At 44.1% G+C, this 23,634-nt stretch overlaps 1 protein-coding gene across 2 annotated transcripts in view; it reads right to left on the bottom strand.

Moving 5' to 3' along the window:
* RUNX1 (RUNX family transcription factor 1) overlaps positions 1–4,244 on the bottom strand; it is a 233,400-nt gene extending 229,156 nt beyond the window's left edge. The window contains exons 1-2 of one of the 2 annotated variants that reach the window (XM_019730263.3): positions 4,038–4,244; positions 3,798–3,914 (exon numbers count right to left, since the gene is read on the bottom strand). In XM_019730263.3, coding sequence (XP_019585822.1) covers positions 3,798–3,855 — 58 coding nt within the window. In that variant the 5' untranslated portion in view covers positions 3,856–3,914; positions 4,038–4,244. The remainder of the gene's footprint in view (positions 1–3,797; positions 3,915–4,037) is intronic. The other variant, XM_019730261.3, reaches the window with a different exon arrangement.
* Positions 4,245–23,634: the final 19,390 nt, after the last annotated feature.

Here is a 23,634-nt window from a genome sequence, read left to right as displayed (position 1 = left end):
AAATAAACATTTCCAAATTGCTCATTTTCAAAGGTTTCTTAGCATGTGAAGGGACTAAATGGTAAAAGGTATCACTATAAATTGAGATAGATTTTTAACACCTTTTTTGTTTTCTCAGTTTCAAACTATGTGGCAGTTTCACAATGCAAAGCTCCATCTCACACAGGGGGAATCAGGTCTGCTGTTTCCACACCCAGGAGAGCGCCTAGGAAAAGTACAGTTTCCCTGAGGGCCAGGGGGAGTTGGATTTGCTAAGACACCTTGCTATGGATTGAATTGTGTCCGCCCCTAAATTTATACATTGAAATCTTAACTCCTGGTATTTCAGAAGGTGACCTTATTTAGAGGTTGGGTCTTTACAGAGGTGATGAAGGTTAAATGAGGTGATTAGGGGAGGCCCTAATACAATATGGCAGTGTCCTTCGAAGAAGAAGGCATTAGGACACAGACAGGCACGGAGGGAAGACCAGGTGAGCACATAGGGACAAGATGCCCGTCCACGAGCCCAGAAGACAGGCCTCAGAAGGAACCAACCCTCTCTACACCTCGAAGCCTTCAATATAATAAAGCTGCACCAGGACTCTCAGGGAGACGTCCAGCCTCCAGAATCAGGAGGCAATACATTTCTTTGTCTAAACCACGGTCCTTTGCTATTATGGCAGCTCTAGAAAAATACGGATTTCACACTGTGTCCGATACCTGGATTAATCTACGCCTTTCTGTGATCTTAAATCTCTGATTGAGCCAGAAGAAGCATCTTCATAAATACTTCTCTGAAAACAGTGGCAGTCTGATGCCTACAGAGGAGCCCACTTCACACACTCAGTCTCGTGTGTCTTCTGCAATTCCCTTTGAAAGACGCCTCGAGAAGAGAAGACGCGAAGACAGCAGCATGTCAGCCTTGCTGAGATTTTTCTACCTGTGGTTCTAGGAACTCAGAGGCATATTAGCATTCAGGCTTTGCATAGACCACTAAGCCACTTCTAAGAGCAAGGCTACCTGAGGCATTTTGCAAAAATACGCCTGTGCCACCGCTTTTCCTCTCCACACCTACCGCAGCTCTGTGGGGTGACACGCTGCACCTGGCCAGGGTACCAAAGGTGGGGGTTCTGCAAGAATTTCATGCTGCGAACCCTGTGTGATAATTCCAGGGAATTTCGGCCCTGTCTTCTCTCCCCGCCTCAGCAAATGAAGTGAGAACTCAGTGCGGTGTGGTGGAGGAGCGGTGTTTTCTGTGGTAGACCACATTCATTTTGCATGCCGGCCTTTCAGACTCTCACTCGCCTCGCACGGAGGAGGGAGTCGTGGTTTGCTTGCTCCCACACCTCTCCTTCTCCCCCATTTTCCACGTGGACATCTCGCCCAAAGTGGATGTCCCTCCGTGAGAACTGCACGGACGAATCAAGTACCAGCCCAGGAAGAACACGAGATGTTTTCCTCTCCAGCTTGCAGCTGGGGAGGGAACAGATGCTGTAAATTATGGGCAGCAAGAAAGGACTACGGTACTGGGTGCTGCTGATGACCAGGCTACGGAAACAGGGCTGAGGAATCTGAGCGAGAACAGTGTGTTGGGGTCCATGGTGATTGTCCTACCACCGTCCCTAAGGCAATACCCCAAATAGTCCCCAAAGCAATGACATTTGGCCACCTCGCCAGCTCCCAGGAGCGGTGCTAATCCAGACAACTGAAACCGTCATGTTGATGGATCACCTTGAGAAACTTAACTGGGAAATTGCCAAGATTTCACTTTGATTCTCTGAAATTAAATCTCATTATTCTATTATTGAGATACAGATTATGAAAGGCCCCGAGTTCCTTTTACTGAGAGGAAGAAATAAAAAGACCTTCTGCCAGGAGCCCTTCTGAGTCTTGGCTGGGGTCTAGGGTCTTCTCCCCACAGCCCTCTTGAAAACTAACTGCTCCTAGTTCCCACCCTGGGGTGGGTGGGTGACTGTCCAGGGGCCCGGGAGCTGTGGGGCGTGTGAGCGGCCAGGCTCCTTCCCTTGCCTGCTGTCTGTGCAGGTCGCCGGGTCCCCTTCTTATCTTTGTTGTCCGACCGGTAAGGACCGAAGGCATGCCAGCACCACACACAGAAGTCCAATCTATTGCCCAGTGAGATCTTTGAAAATTTCCTGAATCTGCCTTCCTGAGTTGATAAAATAGGAAACAATCATCGTTTGGAGGGGGGAGGTGTTGAAAGCGAGTAAAGGCAGGAAGATCTTTTTTCTGTTATTCTACAAATATTGCTTCCTTTGCTTGTTAGCGACCCAGAGGAAATGCAGCGAGGGAGCAGTTCGCAGCTTCTCACCAGTGGCCACTGGAGCCCAGGGCTGCAAAGATGTGTGACTCATACATAGCGCATGATTCAACTTCACTAAAATTTCCTCAGCTGCCAGTAAAGCAGCACTTGAAAACCCTTTAATTTGAAGCTTTGAATCGGTTAATGACTTGCTTTCTTCCCCCTTCTTCTGAAATCCTCTCCCCACCACCACCAACACCACACACACATACACACACACACACACACACACACACACACACACACACTTGTCAAGTGTTTAAATTTCAGGCACCCAGCAACCTAGAAACTCTGTGGCATTCACAACAGCGTTTGTTGTGACAAAGTGCCTGGCAGCCCTCTGCATTCTCCTGCTCACTTGGCTGTATGAATAAATAACGAGTCACAGATACTATTTGGGTGCGCTCGAGAGTTGTAGCCAGAAAATTAATTATCCCCCAACCCATCCCACTCCGTCTCAGCTCTGCCAAACCATCAAGCCACACTTCGCAGGCATTGGTTAAAGTGCGTGCCCTGACACTTTGCAATGCCTTTGTGACATTTTTATTATTTTTGTTGGTTTAAGCACGGCCCTCCTTTCCCACCAAAGATACACAGAACGAGCAAGGACGGACACACACACACACACACACACACACACACACACGCACTCCTCACCGCTACAGCTTTGCACATTGCAGGAGGCTGGCTGCAAAAACACAGACAGGTTTTCCACATTAGCTGTTCCTGTTAGGAGTCCTGCAATCTGATAACTTAAGCTGCAGCAACGTTTGACTTAGAAAACGTCTTTATTTATTCTTTGTGAGCAAGACCTCTGGAAGAGACAACTTGCTTTCTTTCTCTCTTGAAAGATGCCGGCTGCTTCTGTGCATTGAGACTACAAGGGACAGCACAGCACAGCCTCACCCGGGAACTTCCAACCTCCACAAACCTGCCCGGCTCCTGCACTCTTTGCCTCTTGGGGACAACCGAGTGGCCCCTTTGTCCCTGAAGTCCCGCGGCTGGTCTAACGCCTATCTGCGTGCCTACTTCAGCCTCCGCCCCAGGCTGGCACAGCCCTCCTGGCCGGCAGTGCATGTGCCAAAGCCCGGGGCAGGCTGGAGTGTGGGCCACACAGCGTGCTGAGTTCAGGGCAACACAGCCGCTGTCATTCCAAGCAAGGGACAGCAAAAGAAAATCCAGAGAGCTTCGTGCAAGCTTTATAATCTCCAGGATTTTAATCAGGAACAGCCCAACTTACTCGCACTTGACAAAGTTTTCACACACCGACTGAACACTTCAGCAGCTTAACTAAGTATTTATTAAAACATTTCTGAAGAGCTGCCATCTGATGGATAAGTAATCCAATCGCCTTGTAATCATACGCCTGCGTTTGAATTCCTCCCACCAAACAGACAGGGAATCAGCCCGTCTATCTGCACCAGTTACAACAGGCTGCCATTTCATTATCTGCAAAAGCTGAGCAAAAGTCGATATTAAAAGACCAGCATGTACTCACCTCTCATGAAGCACTGTGGGTACGAAGGAAATGACTCAAATATGCTGTCTGAGGCCATCGCTTCCTCCTGAAAATGCACCCTCTTCTGAAGGCGGGGGATTCAATGATTTCTTTTACCTTAGGAGCGAAAACCAAGAAAGGTCACTGTTTTAACTTCACCCCCAGCCATGGCTCCCCACATCTCTTTTTTTCCCCCTCCTCGACACCTCTGGGGCTCCCTGAGCCCTATGAAAAATGTACCTTTGCGAAAACAAATATTCAAATTGTTAAAGATTAAAAAAAAAAAAAAAAGCGGTGTCTTGGCTGTGGGTTGGTGATGTTCACCGCTCTGCGAAACCCTGTGGTTTGCAGCCAGTGTGATTCCTCCCGCCTGCTGACCACTATGCCGGGCTTAGACTTCTGACACTGCCAGCCTACCCAACTTGTGGTTCTGTGGTTGTTTATGAGGCCCAAAGAAGTTTTCACACAACCCAAATTACAAATTTAACTGTTCCCCTTTCCACAGCTCTTCTTAATTGGTTCTTGCCCATCACGTGACTTCAATGATGTCAATTTTTTTTTCTTACTTTCTGAGCAATGCCCTTCCTTTCCTCCACCTGCCTCCCCCAGGCTGTGCAAGAAAATAGCCGAGTAGACTGTGCAAGAAAGCCACTGTAGAAAAAAGTGACTCAGTCTCTTATTATATCAATGGTCTTTGCTGATTTAGTGGAACTCGGGTCCTGTTGTTGTTATTTGTGGTTTTTGGAACTACTGATTATTTTGATTAAGATTTCATTGCTGCTTATTCAATAGTAATTCTGCCCTGGCACCGGGCTGCTGTTAAGGCAGGAAGTGGATCCCATCATGTAAGATGCTGGGCATCGGGTGCTCAGGAGAATTCAGCCCTTGGCAAAGAGTATTACGGCATAAGTGAAACTATGAAAGGGAGGGAAAGAAAAAAGAAACAAAAAGAAAAGGAAATGTTTTGGTGAGAGTCTGACCCCTAAAAGGGTCTAGCAACTTACCGGTATTTTAAAGCCTGAAAAAAGGAAAGCACATTAATTTTGTGTGTGTGATGAAAACACACACACAGATACATACTCTCAAATTAGGAAGCTAAAGGGAAAGAAAGAAAACAGAGGTTTTATATTTTGGGTAAAAGCAGTGGCTACTTTGCAACATTTTATTTTTTGTTTTCACCTGCGAAAGTTCACTGCATGCCTTTCTGTAGCTCTGTTTGAATCAATAATCCCCACCTGTAGGTAAAACTCAGCCGGTGCTATCATAACCACACTGAATGCATTACGGAGACAAATGCATGATACGTAGAGGAAGCAGAGGAGACGCTTCTCCAGAGCAAGCCCCTTCTCAGGGGGTTGACTCAAGATCATTACACAGCTCATCTCCTGCCTTTGGAGGAAGACCTGCCTGTTTAGAGGTGCTGAAAAATAGAAGTCTGTTTGTGGACAAGCCATTTTGGGCACACATATTTCTTTTTCCTGCTCGTTGGTTTACCTGCTAACGAGTAAAATATTGTTCTTGGTAAAGTTCCAAGATACAGTAAGACTCTCCTTTCCCAATTAATCACTTTATTTTGCTGCGATCCCCATGCATCCTCCATGGCGTTCTGGACACTGGAAGTTTCAACGCACACACTCAGGAGACGCTGAGATGATGGATTCTAAATGCCAACCCTGGATCCCAAGCTGGCCTGCAGGAACCAGCCAAGGCCCTTTGGAAAGTCTGCTCCATCAGAGTAACCCCCCGATGTTTTCCTCACCCACTCCCTTTGCCCACACTCACAGTGATACCGTGTTCAAGGGCAAATGGCCCAGGTCCTTTAAAAGGAATAGACATGATTTTTACTTACTCCTGTTTTGACTAAAGCAGGAATTGAAACTCAAGTGTCTGCTTTCTCCCAGACTTGTGTAAAGTTAGCTTGCTCAATGCTGACACCTTATTAATATTTACAAGAAGATAGTGTGCATATTTGTGTTATGAAGTTTATTAATATCCAGATGTCATGTATGTTGCGTATGACTCGCAGTGCAAATTCTTGGTTAAGATACTTCATGTTACGCTCCTGTGCTCCCCAAGAAAGCCAAATGTGGGTTCAGCCCCACAGCAAGTCCCTTGTTTACTACACTTACTATTCCCTGGGAGGCTCCTGAGAGCTGAAGGCTGTAACACGCAGCTGCCATTTCCTCAGACTCAGTGATGACTTAGAAATTCAAGTGGCGATGCAGATAAATCCTTTCAATGTTTCATTGTAGAAACTCCCAGATGCTTTCAGCTTTAAGTGTTCAGATGCGTGAGGGGTGGGTTTGGCTGTATGTGTCAGCTCACCACCGGAATTCTTGGCTTTTCTCTGAGGGCCTAGCTAGAGCAGAATGCGCATCTTTCCCAGTGGAGTCTTTGTAGGACAGGTCAAGTTTAAAGACAACGGTGAGTAAAGCTGGGGTTTGCTGAGGCCTCACCTTATGCTGTAATCATTTGTAATCAATCGTCAGGGCTGGGGTTTTGAGGAGGCACCAGGGGGCAGAATCTGAAGGCATGCACCTCAGCCCGGCACTGCCTTCCTCTGTGTTATCTGACACAACAGCCACAGCAGAACTTCACAGCTCGGTGAGGCGACAGTTGGAGCCTTTCTGGGCATCTTCCAAGGCATGACAATTAGCAAAGACTGAGCCGGTGGCTGATGAACTTGGCCTTACCACTTCCTTAGGAGCCCAAGACAGAAATACCCGTATGTCATCAGTGAGCCGTCTAGAGGAATACTCAGTCCTCTCTGAGCTGGAGCTGTTTAGGATTCTTTACGTTTGTGCAGTGACCCACACCCTCTGTCCTACTTCCTGCAAATGACTCAGACCCTGGGCTGCTGCCTTGGGAATTGTACCCAAGTGGCTACAGCCGACTGTGGCTTTGCCAAGGAACTGGATGGCAGTTTCCAGCCTCACTCAGATTGGCTACAGCTTCTACATGTCACTACTGGGGGGAGGGGACTATGCTCAGGTGTCATTTTTAATGGCTCTATAAATACCAGCAAAGGTGGAAAGATGCATCGTTGCATAACCCTGTAATTAATGTGTAGACTTCTGAGTGCAGTCCTGTCCCATGAAACATTGTCTGTTAGGCATCTTCATTACATGACCACTGTGTGCTCTCTCTGAACACGCTTATTGTAAAGCAGGTTCTCTGGCCAGAAAATGGACCCCAAAGCGGGGCTCCCCCAAACACTGGATGTAGTCTAACCTCCCAGGAGGGTAATGCTGCCAAACTCTCTCTCTGTAGCACACATTCTCCGTAGTTTTTAAATCTTACTGCTCCAACCGGGGTACTATCCAGAAACTTCTGTGTCATGCTGACAATGACCTCAATGATGATTTTTAAACTGAGACTTGGATGTCAGGGCTTCCTGGAATGAAAATAATCTGATCTTGGCCAATCCAGTGATTTAAAATAACGAGAGAGCTCTTCAGGCCCAACAGTTACAGACCTTTCTTCCTGGACCCCTCATGGTGGTGTCCACAGTGGGACACATGCGTCTGACACACACGTCTCTCTGTCCTTCAGGTACAATTCCAGTGTAAGTCACCACAAGACTTGATTTTATAGCCAGACAAGAGTTTCAGGTTTTTTTTCCCTTAACCTTCCCTAGCTAAAGATTGTGTGGCTCTGTGAGGAAACAGGATTTCAAAAAATAAAAAAAGCAACTCATCAAATGAAAGCTGTCTAATGACGTGAAAACTGTTTCATGGTCATTGTTTCACACATAAGAGTTTAAAGTGCTTCATTCCATGAAGTGGGGCCTGTGGGTCAGCAGCAGGGACACCCCACAGGGACAAGTTAGGAATCAGGGCTTGGGCTCTTCCCAGACCTACTGAATCAGAGGCTGTATTTTCACTAGATCCCCAGGTGATTCCTACACACACCAAAGCTTGAGAAGCCTTGCTCTGAGGGGGAAGCCTTGCCTATGTAGGAATTTGGTAGACTTAATATGCTAATTTTCTACATTCTTGGAGATTTCTTTTTTCCTTACAGCTTTCTGAAAGGTCTAATTTTTCTCTCTCGTTGCCTTGGCATGATTTTGTAAGCCCTGGATGTTTCTAGACAGCAGAAACCCATGCGAGGCATGGCTCATATCCTCTAAGATAGAGCTTTCTTGGATTATCTCTCGGACCTCTCATCTCGAGTCCTGGGTTTGGGTGAAGTTTATGGTTTGAGGTTTGACACACAACGTAGAGACTCCCGTGTGCTCCATCTACCAAGCTGGTGGCCACATGTATATAAACAGAAGGCTTTTTTCCTCCAGGGGCATCGGATTCTCAGTTTTCACCTAGTTTGCAATTTGGAAACACATTAATCCTGTGAGTTCTTCCAGACGCACAGCATGTGTTCATGAGGCAGCTTTTCAGGTGGCTTCAGTTGTCTTGCCACAGCTGTCCTCCCCGCGGGTTACCTGCCTCTGCGCTCCGGCCACGGCTTTGCAGATGTCATGCCCTATGCACTGGTCCAAAAGAAGGGACCCAACCTTACCTTGTACCCTCTTGTAACAGCCAACCCTGCCAGAGTCCAGAGGCCCGGTTTACACAGGCACCCAGGAGTTTGGCTACTTCTTCCAGATGCGTCTGGATCCTTTCAGGCCTGCCTTGGGCCAGAAATCTTGTTTGGAATAGCTTCTCCTTACAGAATGTTGGCTCTTCTGCTTCTGGTGCCATTTGAAACCAGGAGGGTAAAACTGGAAAACTTAAACAAAACCTCTTTGAATGTTAGAAATGTTCAGCATTCGAGGTTTGGGCAAATGATGGAAAACATTTCGAGTTGGTACTGAACTTTCCAGCCTGTTCCTCCAACCTGGAGGCTAATTTTAGCATGAGATCCAGGCAGGGAAAGCAAAGAGAAATGAGGAAGCCAGAATTCGCATCGGTCAGATAGTGTAAGATTCCATAATTCAATTTATGTGGCAAACAATGAGTGTCCCCAGTCTGATCCACACACCTGGCTTCAGGAACTTTGGACTTTGATTGTAATTGTTATTCATTTTCCTGGTGGCAGGCAAATTAACAAAAGTCCACATGACTTTTGACAAATCGAGGCACAATGCTACCTTTTTTACTGGGTGCTGTGAGGACCAGTACTTTTTGGACTATGCAAAGTGGTTTTGAATGGAATAAAAAGGAGACCTGTGGTTGATGTTTCAATATGGAAACGTGCAACATGTGAATTTTAATACTTGCACTTGCCAGGTATCATAAACACATGGCATCAGGACCTGAAAGTAGAGGTCTGGGTAAGAATAAGTTGAAAATATTCTGTGCAGTTGATGCTGAAGAAATCCGGAGAGATCACTTAATTTTTGAATTAAATGTTCTTTTGGAAGTAAATCATTCAGCTCTACTTAGGCAGGCTGCAAATGCTTCCAGAACCTCAAAATGTCAAAATTAAAAAACATCAACACTACTGAGAAAACAAAATATCACACTTAAAATTGTGTGGTGTGTATTTTAATTTCCTCCTCTTTAAATTCCCTTCCCTTCCTGTTGCCAGTTCAGAAACTGGCTGGATTTCTGGGAGGAGAGAGGAAGAAAGGTCTTCTTTTTCCCACACACAGGCCTTATATCTGAGATAATCTTCCTTCCAGGATAAGGAAATTTGGAAGAATGACAAGCTTTAGTGGAAGTAAAGGATCACGGGGAGGTAAAAAGGAAGACAGTTCACCTGCGTTTCTATCCTCAGAGGACAATGATCTTTACTCACAGGACACGTCAGAGTTTTCATGGCCTTTGACTATTATCGAGGAATTATTCTTAGTTTGTTTCCCTGTGCTCTTTCAGATATTACCATTGCTTGTTTATGCTTTTCTGATTTATTTTGAAAAGGAAAACTCAAGGACATTGATCTTGGTGCCCCTGGACCTCACGGTGTGAACCAAGGCTGGAGCCCTTCCTCAGATTCCGAGTGGGCGTTCAAAAGATGTCAGGGGGGTTTCAGAAAACCACCCTAGTGAATGTCGAAAGGCCTGAAATCATGCCCAAATCATCTGGGACACTTAAAAAACTTCCAAGCTCCTTGAGAACATTGTTTGTTACGTCTTGATTAATATAATTTTCCATGGAAAGACGTTCAGGGGCCATGCAGGCACTTCACCAAATTTTGCAGGTGATTTAACTTTAACTTCTTCCTGCCCCACGTTTGTCTGTCTTCAAACAGGAGTCCACTGTTGTCCTTTTGACTGGTCTCCTTGTCAATTCCTCCTCCTTTTAAAGTGAACATTTCCATGAGCAGTGGGCCTCCTTTCTCTTTACAGCCCTACCTGGGCCATCGCCATTTATGTGTTTATGAAGCTATTTAGCTTTATCCTCACACAGAAACTCACGTCTAAGAGCCCCCTTCTTCCATCTGCCCAACTGTATGAATTTCCATCAGGGTCTCTCCCACTCCCCAGTCAGGCTCAGGATTTTCATCCTCCTCCACATCCAGCGTGTGTCGTATCTGTCAGAAACACCCTACATCACAGCAGTGTTGCTTTCCTTCCATTCTGTTATCATGACGTGAATTCACTTGTCTTAATCTTTGGCAGAATCATTCAATTCCCCCTTTACCCCTGCATTTTATTTCTTCTGATCTTTCCCTTAAACTTCATCAAATATCAGGAACACCCCACTTTCCATGCAACTGTAGTTACTTCCCTTAGTATTTATCGAGTACCCAATTACGTCACTGGGTATTTATTCCCTAATCTTGGACTAGAAAGACCAGTCCTGCTCAGAAGAAGGTTCACAATCTTATAAACCATTCACATAAGAAATGAATAACAGATGCCGAAACAACCGGTATGGCCAGGATTGGGAGTGAGAAGAGGTGACTGAGCTTCCCAGGATACAAAATTTAAGGAAGTACTGACTCTCGGTGCCAACCCTGAACTTGTGTGACCCTAAGAGTGAGCGCTTTCTTACATGTTGCACCCAGGGTTGCCTCACTTGCCTCACTCTAGTCCCAACCCTGGGTTTGGCTCACAAAACTGAACAAAGGCCATGTGCTGGGCAAAGGGTGGTGTCCGAGTCAGGAAGAAACTGTATGGCTGAGAAGCCGGCAGCCATGGCATAGTAGAGACCTGAGCTGGACCTTGATAGAACCGCATTTTGTTTTGTTGGCATTAGACAGGTACATTTTTGATAGATAAAAGGGCAGGGAGAGCTCTAAAGGTGAGGCAGAGCCCCGGGGCCACAGGCAGCTCAGAGAAAATCTCAGCCTTCTCAGGAGGTAGTGAGAACCCCAGCCTGGCAGAGACAGCAGCATTGATGAAGGAGACACGAGGAGAACATGAGGAGTTTGGGCCAAGTGAAGCAGAACCTCAACGTCCAGGATGAGGAATTTGTTTCAATTCTATACACAGTGGGGAACCATCAGAAGTTTTGGAGCAGGCATGTGACGGGATGAAATTGGAGATTTTGGAGAATTGATCTGGAAGTAGCACCTATGATTATTCCATTAATCCGTGGACTCTTGAAGGCAGGGTTCTTGGCTATTTTTGTTCATTATTATCTCTCTCGCAACTATCACTGAGCTTGGTATGTAGACATTTTTTGAATGAATGAATGAATGAATGAAGGGGTGGATGAATTGATGGGTAGATGGATAGGCAGACAGGATGGATGGAAGGATGACGCTGTGTTAGGATAAGCAGCTGGGGAACCAGGGGCTGTAATACTTCGGCTGTGGGGTAACAAGCACTTTGACTAAGCTACAGGTAATGGGGACAGAAGGCGATGGGACTGTGATGGCTTGACTGCATTGACAGCCTCAGTTTTTCATGCCTCCTGCAGTCAGACCCTTTACCCTTTAACTGTCGTCCCCTCAACCTCTGACTCTGAGGTCGGCCTTATAACTTGCTTTGGCCAATGGGAAATAACAAACGTGATGGAAGCAAAGGCTTGGAAAAGTGCTTGACCATTTGAATGTGCTTGAGCTGGTGTACTGAAAGGTGGGACACCTGGAAGAGAGACAGGGATCCTAGCCAAAGTCATCCTAGGTCATCCAGGGACCAGCTGACCATCAGACACTTAGATGAGCTCCAGCCTAACCCAGAACTGACCAGCCAAACCCTGCCGGTACCAGTAAAACTGCCCAGTCTTCCCAGGAGGTATGAGCGGTTGATTGAAGCCATAAAGTTTTGGGGTGGTTTGTACTATTGCATAATCCTGATAGTAGTTTTTGTTGGGGAAGAGATAGAGATGCAGAAAGCACCAACACTTAGCTGCAGGCTGAGGCAAGGAGGCTGAATCAGGTCACTCTCGAAGTGAAAGAAAGTAGAAAGCTGAAGATGGGGAATGCACAAGAGGGGAGTGGAAAGAGGCGGAAGCTAGAGGCAGGTGGCAAGAGAAGCAGGATAAAGCAAAAGGAAGCATGGTTCAGGCCAAGGGAGGAAGATGTTTCAAAGGATAGGAGAGAAGCAGTTAGATGCTGAAAGGAGAGAGAAGAGAAACAAAGACGGCGAAGTTCAGCAGATTTGACAAGAAAGAGCCACTTGAGATCTGTTCCTTCATGACGCCTCCTGAGACTAAACAGAAGAGTGGCATCCAATTTTGCTGGAATGTAGACAAGCAGCTCCTTTGCTTGAATAGGAAGTCAATATAAAATTAATTGTTACATGTATATGTTTGTCCAAATATATCTAAGTTGGTGATGTGGCTTTTTAAATTCCAATTCAAAAAATATGTCCGAAACATCTACTGTGATAGAACGGAGAGAAATTATATAAAAGAAAGATTTGACTACTCTTTGTTCCATTAAAGCAGCTAGATTCTGAGGGTATGTTTGAGATATTTTTTATGATAATTGGAAGCAAACAGAAGACTGCCTAGATAAGTGATTCTTCAGAACATTTCTCACTCTGGCCTCACTTGACATGTGTGTAGCCTATACCTTCTGCTCCAGAAAAATCTAGAGTTGTATCTTGATAAGTTGAGACAAACGAAACTTAATGAGATATTTTTTCCACCTGAAAAATTAGTTTGCATTAAATTTCACTTTAAAAACTATATATGCTCACACACTCAGACACCACACACACACACACACACACACACACTTGGATCCAGAATATTGATTTCACTTTATGCTCTGCCCTCACTTGGCACCAATATGTGAGCAAGCCCAAACATATTATCTTTTGGTGTTCCACGCTCCTATAGCTAGTCAACCACACAAAAGGCAGACCTAGAGAAGAGAATTAATTTAATGGTAAGTCAGATGATTAATTTTTCTACAGCATCTTAATAGGCAGAGATTATCTAGTTTGATGCCTCAACTATAAATACTTCGCCACTGGTGTTTAATCAGACCTATCTTTTCCTTGGATCTACTCAAGTGTTCACCAAGGGCCTTCCAGGCTTCTAGCTCCCAGGTCAATCAGATAAAGCCACGAAATCATGCTGATTAAATTGTTTTATCGCTTTCGGAATGACGTGCCTCCCAGTGCACCCTTCGCAGAGATGCCAATGGAAATTCAAAAGAAGAGATGGAGGTATGACTCTGTTGACAATTATGTCCCCTGTTCTGTCCTGTTTCCAGGACAGGGCTGTCCCTAGAGTACCTAGGATCTGGTTATTAAGACAGGGAGAAGCAAGAGAGAATCTTACAGGTTCACAACCTTTCACCTATTAAAATACACACCTTTCAACTCCATGATTCCATTGTTATTCCTACCACTCACCCAATGAGTGAATGCGCTTTAGCTCACCCTTTCTATTAGGGTGGACTGAAAACATTTGGAACATTTTGGTGATCTCACTGTCTTTCAAGCCCTCACCTAGTGGAGCAACATACTATAGGCCCATCACTTACTCTCAAATTCAAGTTTATCTCTACCAGGGACACACTTCTGTGATGCAAGGAAGGTAGGGATGCCAGATTTAGCAAAACAAAACAAAAAAAGGCTGCACTGTTACCTCTGAATTTTAGAGGAAAAAACGTGAAAAAGTTTTTAGTTGTCCCAAATTTACATGGGAGGTACTTATGGTAAAGAAGTATTCATTGTTCAACTGAAATTCAAATTTAAGTGTCTTGTATTTTATCTGTGAGTCCTAGTTGACAGGCAAGATGTGAGATATACATATGTACACATATCACCTAAGAAGCAGGAAGCTTTGGAGTAAATTTAAGCAGACGGGAGGAGATAATAGAGGACACCAGTGGACTTCAATCACTGCAGGCTGGTGTGGATTTCTTTTTCTTCCTTTTTTCTTGCAGCCCTTTCAAAGCCCTGGAGGAGAGTTTAATACCAGGCTCACCTTGCTACGTAGCGGTTTGTCCAATTGTAAGAAAGAATGGCACAAGGGATCATTTACCTTGTTTGTTCCATGCTGGACTCACCTGCTCTCTTGTCCAAGAGGACTCGCTGTGCTATTGTTCTTCTCTGCTCCTTTTCCAAAGGAGAACCCGGGCGTGCTAATTGCTAGGTGGCAACCACACTAGATGGCAGGTAGCTGACAGCTGGGAGCTTGGGCACAGTCTGCAAGGAGAGGCTTGGGTTTCCACTGCAGTCAGCGTCATAATCTTGCACGCTTCCATCTGCGCAGACTTTTGTTTTCGGGCTCAAGCAATTGGCCGGAGCTGAACACATAAACACTTCCATGTACTGGTCCTTACCATTTTCTTTTTATGTTGGTTTAGGAAATACACCTGAGAGACCAAAGGCACACAATGAGCCCAGCAATTACCAACCACCCCGGGCAGGCGGCAAATGCTCAAACAACAGGACACCCGAGGATGGGGCCGCTGCGAACTTCTGACTTTCTTCATGATGCTGGGGTTCCTTTGAGCAGCCGGCCTCCAGATCTGACAGGGGGACGCTCTCCCGCTTCTGTTCAGGGATAGCTGATTGCAGTACAGCTAAAGATGGAGAATTTAGGAAGTGTCTCTCCTGACTTACTTTGAGTAAATGACTGGTATAAGTCACGCACGGTGCTGGGCAAACTATTTAACAAAGGGTAAGAGGCAGGACATAACTAGTGTGTCATCTATGAAACATTTCACCGTGAAATTGATCAAAGGAAAACTGGATCTCTTTTTCCCCCTCATGTATGTCTTCGGCAGAAAAATCCCAAAGGGACATTTAAAAGCAGAGGCTGAGGGGTACTAGAGTAGAGAGAGACATTTGAAAACACCTTCACCACTTCATACCTTAGGGGCTAAGATTTTCACTCCTTCAATATGTGTGTATTGAGCACATTCTATGTCTCAAGCACCATGTCAGGGAATAAAAGGCCTGTTAGACAAAAAGTCCTGTCCCACTTAGACGGCAGGGCCGTCTAGAATAGGGGTTATGGATATGCGCTTTGGAGCCACACCACCTGAGTTTGCATCCCAGCTCAGCCCCTTACTAGTCATATGTCCTTGGGCAAGCAACCTACCTTACTGGTGCCTTGGTTTTCTCACCTGAAAAATGGGGATGAGACATCATTTTTTTTTCATATGGTTGTTGTGAAATGGCATTAATAACATATCTAACAGGTTTGTTATGAGGACTAAATTGGTTAATGCCTATGAAGCAATTAGAAAAATTGTCGGCACATATTAAGTACTAAGTACATGTTAGATCTTATTGGGTGATGACATTGTGTTGCTATTTATCACTAATTAGTGTGCTATTTGGGGGATCTTTTGCATAAATGATAGAGAAAAGGAAAATATATTACCTTTCAAACCTCTCAGGGGAAGACTGGGAAGACACAATTTTATGGTCATGCTCCCTCCCGCAGAGTGCAAATGAATTAAGAAATTGTTTTTATTTGCCACATTCTAGTTTGGTCCCAAAATATGAAAAGCATTTCTTCCTTTATGCAATTATTTAAAAATTATCAGAATAGCATCAATGATATGGGCCATCTATTGAAACGGGCAGAAAGCATGTCTACCATCACTAAATTAGAAATCAGAATTATCTTCCTGGGTGGTTGGACTGAATTATCATCCAGAGTGTTCTCTGTGCTCCCCTGTGCCTCACTGTCACATGGCCCGTGCCTTCATTTTTCCTTCGGCCATGAGATGGGCAGTGACTTGGCTGGGACTGCTTACTCAGCAGGCCAGGAGCAGAGACAGCCAGTGGGCAGCTGCAGGGAACATGGGAGGAAATCAACCTCTGTGGTTGTAAACCATTGAGATGTGGAGAGTTTGTGACCATCAACTGGCCCACCCTGACTCATACATACATATTGGGCTCCAACCAATATCTACCTAACTCAGGGTTTTCTCTCTTTCTCTGATGTCAACTTCTTGTTGTTGTTGTGTCTAGTTTCTTGGTGGATTATTATAGAATGAGTATGTTTCAGGTGCTAACAAGTAAGAGTTGCATTCAAATCAACGCTTGTTTCCTTACTAAATTATTATGGATGTAGCACCCACGCATTTATCTAAGTTCACATTCTTTGACTTATTCAGTGAACAGAACTTTCATACTCAGTCTGTGTTGCTTTCCGGGCTGGGTGCTGGGGGAAGTATGTGTAAGACAAGGTGCCTGGCCCTGGGGTGCTTATCAAAAGAGTGAAAAATAAATTGTTTTAAGACATATAGCATTCTAGACATTTACTATATGTTGCGCAAAGTAACATTGTACTGTACTTCTATCAACAGACTTCAACTGTAAGCCCTGGCCTCAAGTTATAATATGTTATGAGTCGGTATCGACTTAGTTATTGCCCTAATTTGTAACCTTTGTAAGAGTTAAAACTTAAATTACTCGTATATCTCTCACTCCTTAGCTTTCCAGGCTAAATACGTGCCTTTAATTAAATTCACCTCTCTACAAATGTCCCCTCTATTTCTCTAATAATATGAGTTACCTCTTATTGGCTGTTTATACCTCAGTAGTTTTTCTCTTTGGGGAAGATATGGAGAGTAAACAAAGTCGCTCCAGATTTTGACATCTCATTAACTTTGTTGTAAAAGAAGACAATGTTATTTTCTGCTGTTTTCATTCCAAAATACGTCTGGGTGATAAACACTGCAAACATATTTCTGATTTACTTTAGCATCTGGCCGGAACTTTCTAGGTAATGGGTTTAGTCTTCTACTTTTTTTTCCTTGTTATCCATTTGCACTTGGGGTCATACATGCACTGGGGTCCAGGAGTAAGGAAGTAAAATGCCTTAAACTTGAGCACATTATCACTTTTTCCAGGATCCTGGGTACATCACATATTTTATTTCTAGCCAAATGACTCCATTTTTAGTAAGTCCTAAAATCTTGTACTAATAGATCTAAACTCTAAAATAAATAAACCCAATATTTAATGTAGACATGAACAAATAGAGTTTTGCATCTCAACCAAAGTAAGGAGCTAGATTAAAAAGATACGAAATAATAATAATAACAAAAAAAAAATTCTGCTTTGGTGACCATATAAAGATGTATCTTCATACAAACAGAAAAGAGTGAGTCTATTTATTTTAATTGCCAAATTAATGCCCTTTAATAACTTGAAATATTTCCCTTTTAAAAAGGAAAAAAAAATGACAAAATGATAGAAAACTTGATGTTAACATTATCAACAATGAAATTCATTAAAAGTTTACTAATTATACTAGTAACAGTAATTGGTTGATGTCCCCCACAACTAAGCACCTTACACTCATTTAATTCTCACAAACCCATGCTTACTCCCATTTTACAGATGAGAAAACTGAGGTATAATGGACTAAGTAATTTACAAGACCCCCACAGATAGAAAGTGGGAGAGCCAGAGTTTCAAACCCAGGTAGGCTGCTCTACACTTTGCACAGTCCTTACTGCATAATACAGCTGAGACTATTCCATGTCTGCACTTTCAGCCTTTGTTGTTATTCTTAATCATGAATCAGCTAAGATAGGAAAGAAAATATTTGTTTCAATAGGAATTAAAATTTCACGTACTCTGTAGATCAGCACTGGGGATCACTTGCTGAGGTTAGCAAAAATGTTTTCACTAAAGTTCAGAGGCTCCGTAGGAGGCAATACCCAAATTTTACTGTCTTCCTTGTGTCCACAATATGCATTATTTATAAGGTGTTCTGTTATATTACAAAGAGGTCATATGTTCCCTTCAGAGATTTAAATAGCATTTCTGAGGGATAATATAAGTTGACCATGCCGAGGCCTGCATTTGTCCATGTCGTCATAAAATGTAGGATGCATTTAGGTCATTTTAGATTTTATTCAACTAGGGGATGGCATGATTTAGCAGGTAACTAGATTGTCTGTGAAGTAACTCAAAATGACCATGAAATCTTTCCTTCTTCCAAATACCCTGGGCACTTTTTAACCACTCATGCAATGAATAATGCATAACACCCTACATTATTGCTATCAATGGCCACGCTTTATCTTCCCTGACAGACTGTAAAGTTTGGAGTACAAAGGGCATATCTCATTCATTGCTATGGTACTATTAGAACTTAGAAAGCGGTAGGGGCCCTGCACTTTTTGGTGTACTGGTACATCAATTATCTATTGCCAAACCATGCTGAATTAAACACATCCCAAAATCCTGAGTGCATTTCACAGTGAACATTTATCGTTCTTGGGCCTACGAGTCAGCCTGTAATCCTTCTGGTCTCAGCTGGGCTCACTCATACGTCTTCTGCAAGTTGTAGGTTGGGAGGAAGCTCTGCTGACCTTGTCTGGGCTCTGCCACAGGTTGGGTGTTGGCTAATCTAGGATAGCCTCAGTTGGGGCGGCCGGGGTCTCCTCCATGTAGTCTCTCATCTTCCAGGATGGCAGCACACGCAGGTTCTCACAAATGTGGAGGTGACAGTGAAAGCAAGCAGAAATGCATATACTATCTCTCGGGGTCTAAGCTTGGAACTGGCATGGTGTCATTTCTACTGCATCATATTGGCCAACACAAGTCCCCAGTCCAGCCCCAGCTCAAGGGGTGGAGAAATGGATTTCAGCTCTTCATGGGAAGTGCTGCACAGTCACATCATAAAGGATGAATAATCAAGGAGGGGTGAAGAGTTGGGGCCATTTTTGAAACCAATCTGCCACAACTAGGATAAATAAATAAAGATGATTCAGACGTAGTGTCACAAAGTAAAAAGAGGGTATAGGGGAGAGCAGCTGGCTCAGGGGCCCCTACCGTTTCCACAGCTACTTGACCACAAACATGGCACGTCATGTCCTGTCACGTCATGCATCTCCTTCATCAGTTTCTCATTTTCCCAAGGTTGCTGTGATAATCCAATGGGATAATACACACTGACTTGCTTCATGAATTCTAAATCTCAGTGCACGTGTGAACCAGGATCACTGTTATTTCATTCGCGGTGGGAGCGCCTTCCCGCAATTCCACTTATTGACAGGTTCTGAACAGCATCCACAGAAAATGTGTAAATCCCTTTAAACAACCTTTTCCCCACTTTACTCCAAGACTGGATCTGACGTATCCTGAGATTCAGAGAAGGTCCTACGTAGTGTACAAGGTGTCACAGGAGCCCATTCGAAATGCACACAGGTTTCAAACAGGCTGCTGTAATCCCCACCTTCGGGAAGAGCAGACATTTGTTCCTGCTTTGGGTGGCTCCCACATCAAAGGAGGGTGGCCACAGAACTTCCAACTTCTGCATTTGTTTCTGCCTGAAAGAATAACAAGCTCGTCAAATAAGTAAAGTCACAGCTTCTCCTCTTCCAGATTTGGCGACGTCACAGCAGGATGGGGCCTTCCTCTTTACTGTGTCCTGGGATGATTTCATGGCCCTTGTTGAAGTGAGAAGCGGTCTCCAGTGATATTGATGACAGTGCGCTTTGTAGTATTTGAATGAATGGATTCCCTCCTCTGGTGGCACCCCTTGTGATTTAAACGGAGATGTGTTTTGCATGAATGACTTGTAAGGAGTCTCTTACATACCCCAGTGGTCTGGCCCTGCTTATGAGTCAAATGTGAATGCAAATATTTAACACATTGTGAGAAATGACATTTAAGGAAAAGAGGATCCAAACTGATTTAACACACGTAGGGGATAGCCCACACTGTTTTCCATAGTGATAGAACTCTTAGCAACTGTGGCCTCTGAGATGATCTGTGATGCCTGAGATCACATGGGGTCCCAAACTAAAAGACCTAGCCAGGATGAGAGAGGGGTTAGAGAGAATTGATGGCTTCAGATTCATTTTCCAAAAGATTTATCACCACATGTATAAATCCTAAAGCCAAAACTACCTTCGGTGGCAGCACACATAGCATATAGATCAGTGTGAAAAACCAACAGCATAGATTTCCCCCCCTCTTTTTTGGCGTTGGCATAACCCATACACTATACGAAGCTCAACCTGCCATTCATTTCAAACCAGCCCCCAGGTGAGAGCTGAACTCATGAATTCTTTTGAAACGGTGCTGCTTCATTCACTTGGGTTATCTTAAGCCAGATGGAAAAAACGGCTGGCTTTTGCCTTGTTAGTGCACAAGACACTTACTCTTCCCTGGCTCCACGTCCCTCTCCTGTCTTGAGAGAGGGGCTAGATCTTAGAAGGTGGCCCTGGAGGGACAGGACCTTTCACTTGACTGACTTTGAACGCCATCCTGCTGTCAGGGTGACATGTCTGAGGGCAGGGTGCCGGAGGCTTTGGGGATGACCTGGGAGCAGGCCTATCTGGCCGCCAGCAACAGCGATGTAGTGAGGGAAAGACAGCGCTGTCCTTTTTTCATTAAGTGTATTTATAAACATACTGAACATGAAACATTTTTTCTTTCTTCACAGTGATGGATGATTATATGTCTATGAAATGTTTTCATTTATTTGGCGCCAGGGTAATCAAAATCAGTTGAAACTGCCCCACTGAAGGGAAAGAAAACGAGTAGGCGTGGGACAGGCTGTGCTCCTTCCCCCGTGCTCTTCAAGGGTAGTAGCTGGCAGAAGGGCTCCCTTTGCAAAGGAACATGGTCTTCAGCTGATAATTGCTCCCAGCCCTGCTCATGGCTGCCGTCCACAGAGGCTGCAGCTCTGCAGAGCTTTCAAAGCAATCGCCTCTACGCTGGGAGCTGTGTGGGAGCGTGGGGCCAGCCTGTGCGTGACTCTGTTTAGGCTGAGAAAAAGCTGGTCCCAGAAAACCTTTGTGAATGAAACGCTCCTGCTTTCATGTCTGCCCTGGCCCGGGTTCTGGGTCAGTCGCTGTGCTCTCCAACATCCTGTTTAAACTGGTGTTTTCCACTACATGCAGACAAAACGATTTCTATTATAAGCTCCGAATGATTGTGCAAAGACAGGCAGTGGAGATTAGGTAGAGAAGCAAGGTTGACCTGCCTGGGAGAAAACTACAGAAAGCAGACGCCCCATTCTTTCTCTAGATGGGGTTCTTTGGATGGCTACAGAACTCAGAACTTTGTTTTATAAATCCAGCGTCAATTTGGAAAGGCCAGCGACTTGGTGAGTTTATTCAGTGTAAACCACCGGATGGTTTTGCTCACTTCTGATTATCTTTCTGCTTTATAGTTTGTAATATAGACCCATCTATAGGGATGAGGGTTAAGACCCTCAGTGGGTTAAAAAAAAAAAAAGATTTATTTGATCCCTAATCATCATCTTTCAAGGAATGAATTTGAATTCTGGAGTAGGGAAAGGATATTCCTTTTTTTTAAATTTCTTTTTATTTTTCAATTACAATTGACATTCAATATCGTATTGCTTTCCGGTATACAGCATCGTGGTTAGGCATTTATATAATTTACAAAGTGATCCCCCCAATAAGTTTTGCACCCACCTCACATCATGTGTAGTTATTACACTATTAAGGACTCTATTCACTATGCTGTACTTTATATCCCCATAAATATTTTGTAACTGACAATTTATACTTCTTATTTTATTTTTTAAAATTTTTTATTAAAATATAGCTAACATACAATATTATATTAGTTTCAGCTATACACTATAAAATAATATTGAATGTCAACTGTCATTGTAAAATTTAAAAAAGGGGGGAAGACGAAGAGGAATAAGAGTTTCACATTTCTGGGTATAAAGCAAGTAAGTCACGGGATGTCATGTACAGCACGGGGAATACAGTCAGTAATATTGTGACAGCATGGTCTGGTGTCAGATGGTTGCAGGGCTCATCACGGTGATCCCTTCTTTAGGGATATTCCTTCTTGAATAGAATAAGAGTTCTTTAAAAGTGAATTGCGGTAATTTCTTTATGTACATATTTTTCTTATTTAAACAGGTAGCGTTCTAACTGATGTTTTCGAGCAGGCTCAGAATGGAACAGCTCTCACTTCCTGGATCCTCACTAACACGGTGGGGAAGGACGTGGAGAGGGTGCCCAGGACTTCTATCCCCGGGGCACTGATGTTATTGACAGAGATCACAGCCCTTGGGCATATCTGCACTAGTGACACAGCGAAGGGGTCCAAGTAATCCTTAACATTCCCAAAGCTCAGGAAAATAGTAAACACATAGGAAATGAGGACTAAACGCTTACAATCCACTTCTGAATTGGATAGACTCAGGTCAACGTCACACAAGGCATTGGGAAGAAGAAGACTTACATTCTCTGGTACCCACAGCAGCCACTCGGCCAAATACATTAGTAAGGAGGCCTCCACCGTAGCTGTGCTCAGTGACGTGGGGTGTATTACCGTGTTTCTCTGAAAATAAGACCTAGCCGGACAATCAGCTCTAATGCATCTTTTGGAGCAAACATTAAATAAGACCGGGTCTTATATAATATAATAGTAAAATAAGACTGGGTATGATATGATATGATATGATATATGATATGATATGATATAAGACCCAGTCTTATAGTAAAATAAAACCGGTTCTTATATTAATTTTTGCTCCAAAAGACACATTAGAGCTGATTGTCCGGCTAGATTTTATTTTTGGGGTAAGCCTCTAACCTTTCTAAAGTTTCCTAAAGCCCTTTTGGAGCAAAAGGATCAATTAGGAGACAAGTGGAAGTATGGTGCGCACCCCAGGGTTGGACTGTCCTAATCTGATCTCAGTCTGAAATCTGGCTGCTGGCTGGGGATGCCTTGCATTTTTTAAACAAATTTTTTCCTTTTTCTTTTTAACTGTGTTTGGGTTGAAAGGAGGAGCCGTGATGGCTGCTTTTCTGGTGGGCATTTTTGCCCGTAGGTATACTTAACTGCAAATGACCCAAAGAATCCAGTCCAAATTCACAGAACACTAAAAACACTCCACACCAACTGTGGTGCCAACATGCTTTGGAAAAGGGATTAATTAAGCAGTCAGATGTCAATTTGTCTAACAAAGCAGGACAAAGTGAACGCTGAAGGAAAATGTCTACATTCCAATCTCCAAACCCGCAAATATGTCCCCTTACACGGCAAAGGGGGTTCACGTTTGTGATTAAGGATCTCAGAGGGGTAAATTATTCTGGAGTATCTGGGCTGGCCCAATATAGACACGAGGGGACCTGAAAGGGCAAGAGGGAGGCAAAGTTTCTGTCTGAGAGTGATGTCATGTGAGAAAGACTCGAATGGCCATTGCTGACTTTGAAGATGGAGGAAGAGACCACATGTCAAGAAATGCAGGTGCCGCTAGAAGCTGGAATAGACGAGAAAACAGTTCTCCCCTTGAGCGTCCAGAAAGGAAAGCAGCCATTCTGACATGTGATTTTAGCCCAGTGAGCCCCACTCCTGACCTGTGGAAATGTAAGAGAATAAATCTGTGTTGTTGTAAGACACTAAGTTTGTGGTGATTTTTTTTTTTTTTTTTTTTTTGGGCAGCAATAGGAAACTGATACCCTGGGAGTTCTACCAGGGAATTTGCTTGGTTTATTTTTTGAAATTTGTGCAAACTGGCTGAATGGCACCCTGTGTTTCCCAGTCTTCTTCAGGAGCACAAAGTGTTATGGAATC

Source organism: Rhinolophus sinicus, chromosome 17 (genome assembly GCF_057876585.1).
Source record: "Rhinolophus sinicus isolate RSI-liver-muscle chromosome 17, RSI-T2T, whole genome shotgun sequence".
NCBI lineage: Eukaryota > Metazoa > Chordata > Mammalia > Chiroptera > Rhinolophidae > Rhinolophus > Rhinolophus sinicus.
Note: the sequence above shows the minus strand (reverse complement) of the source record. Positions and strands in the feature narration are given on the sequence as shown.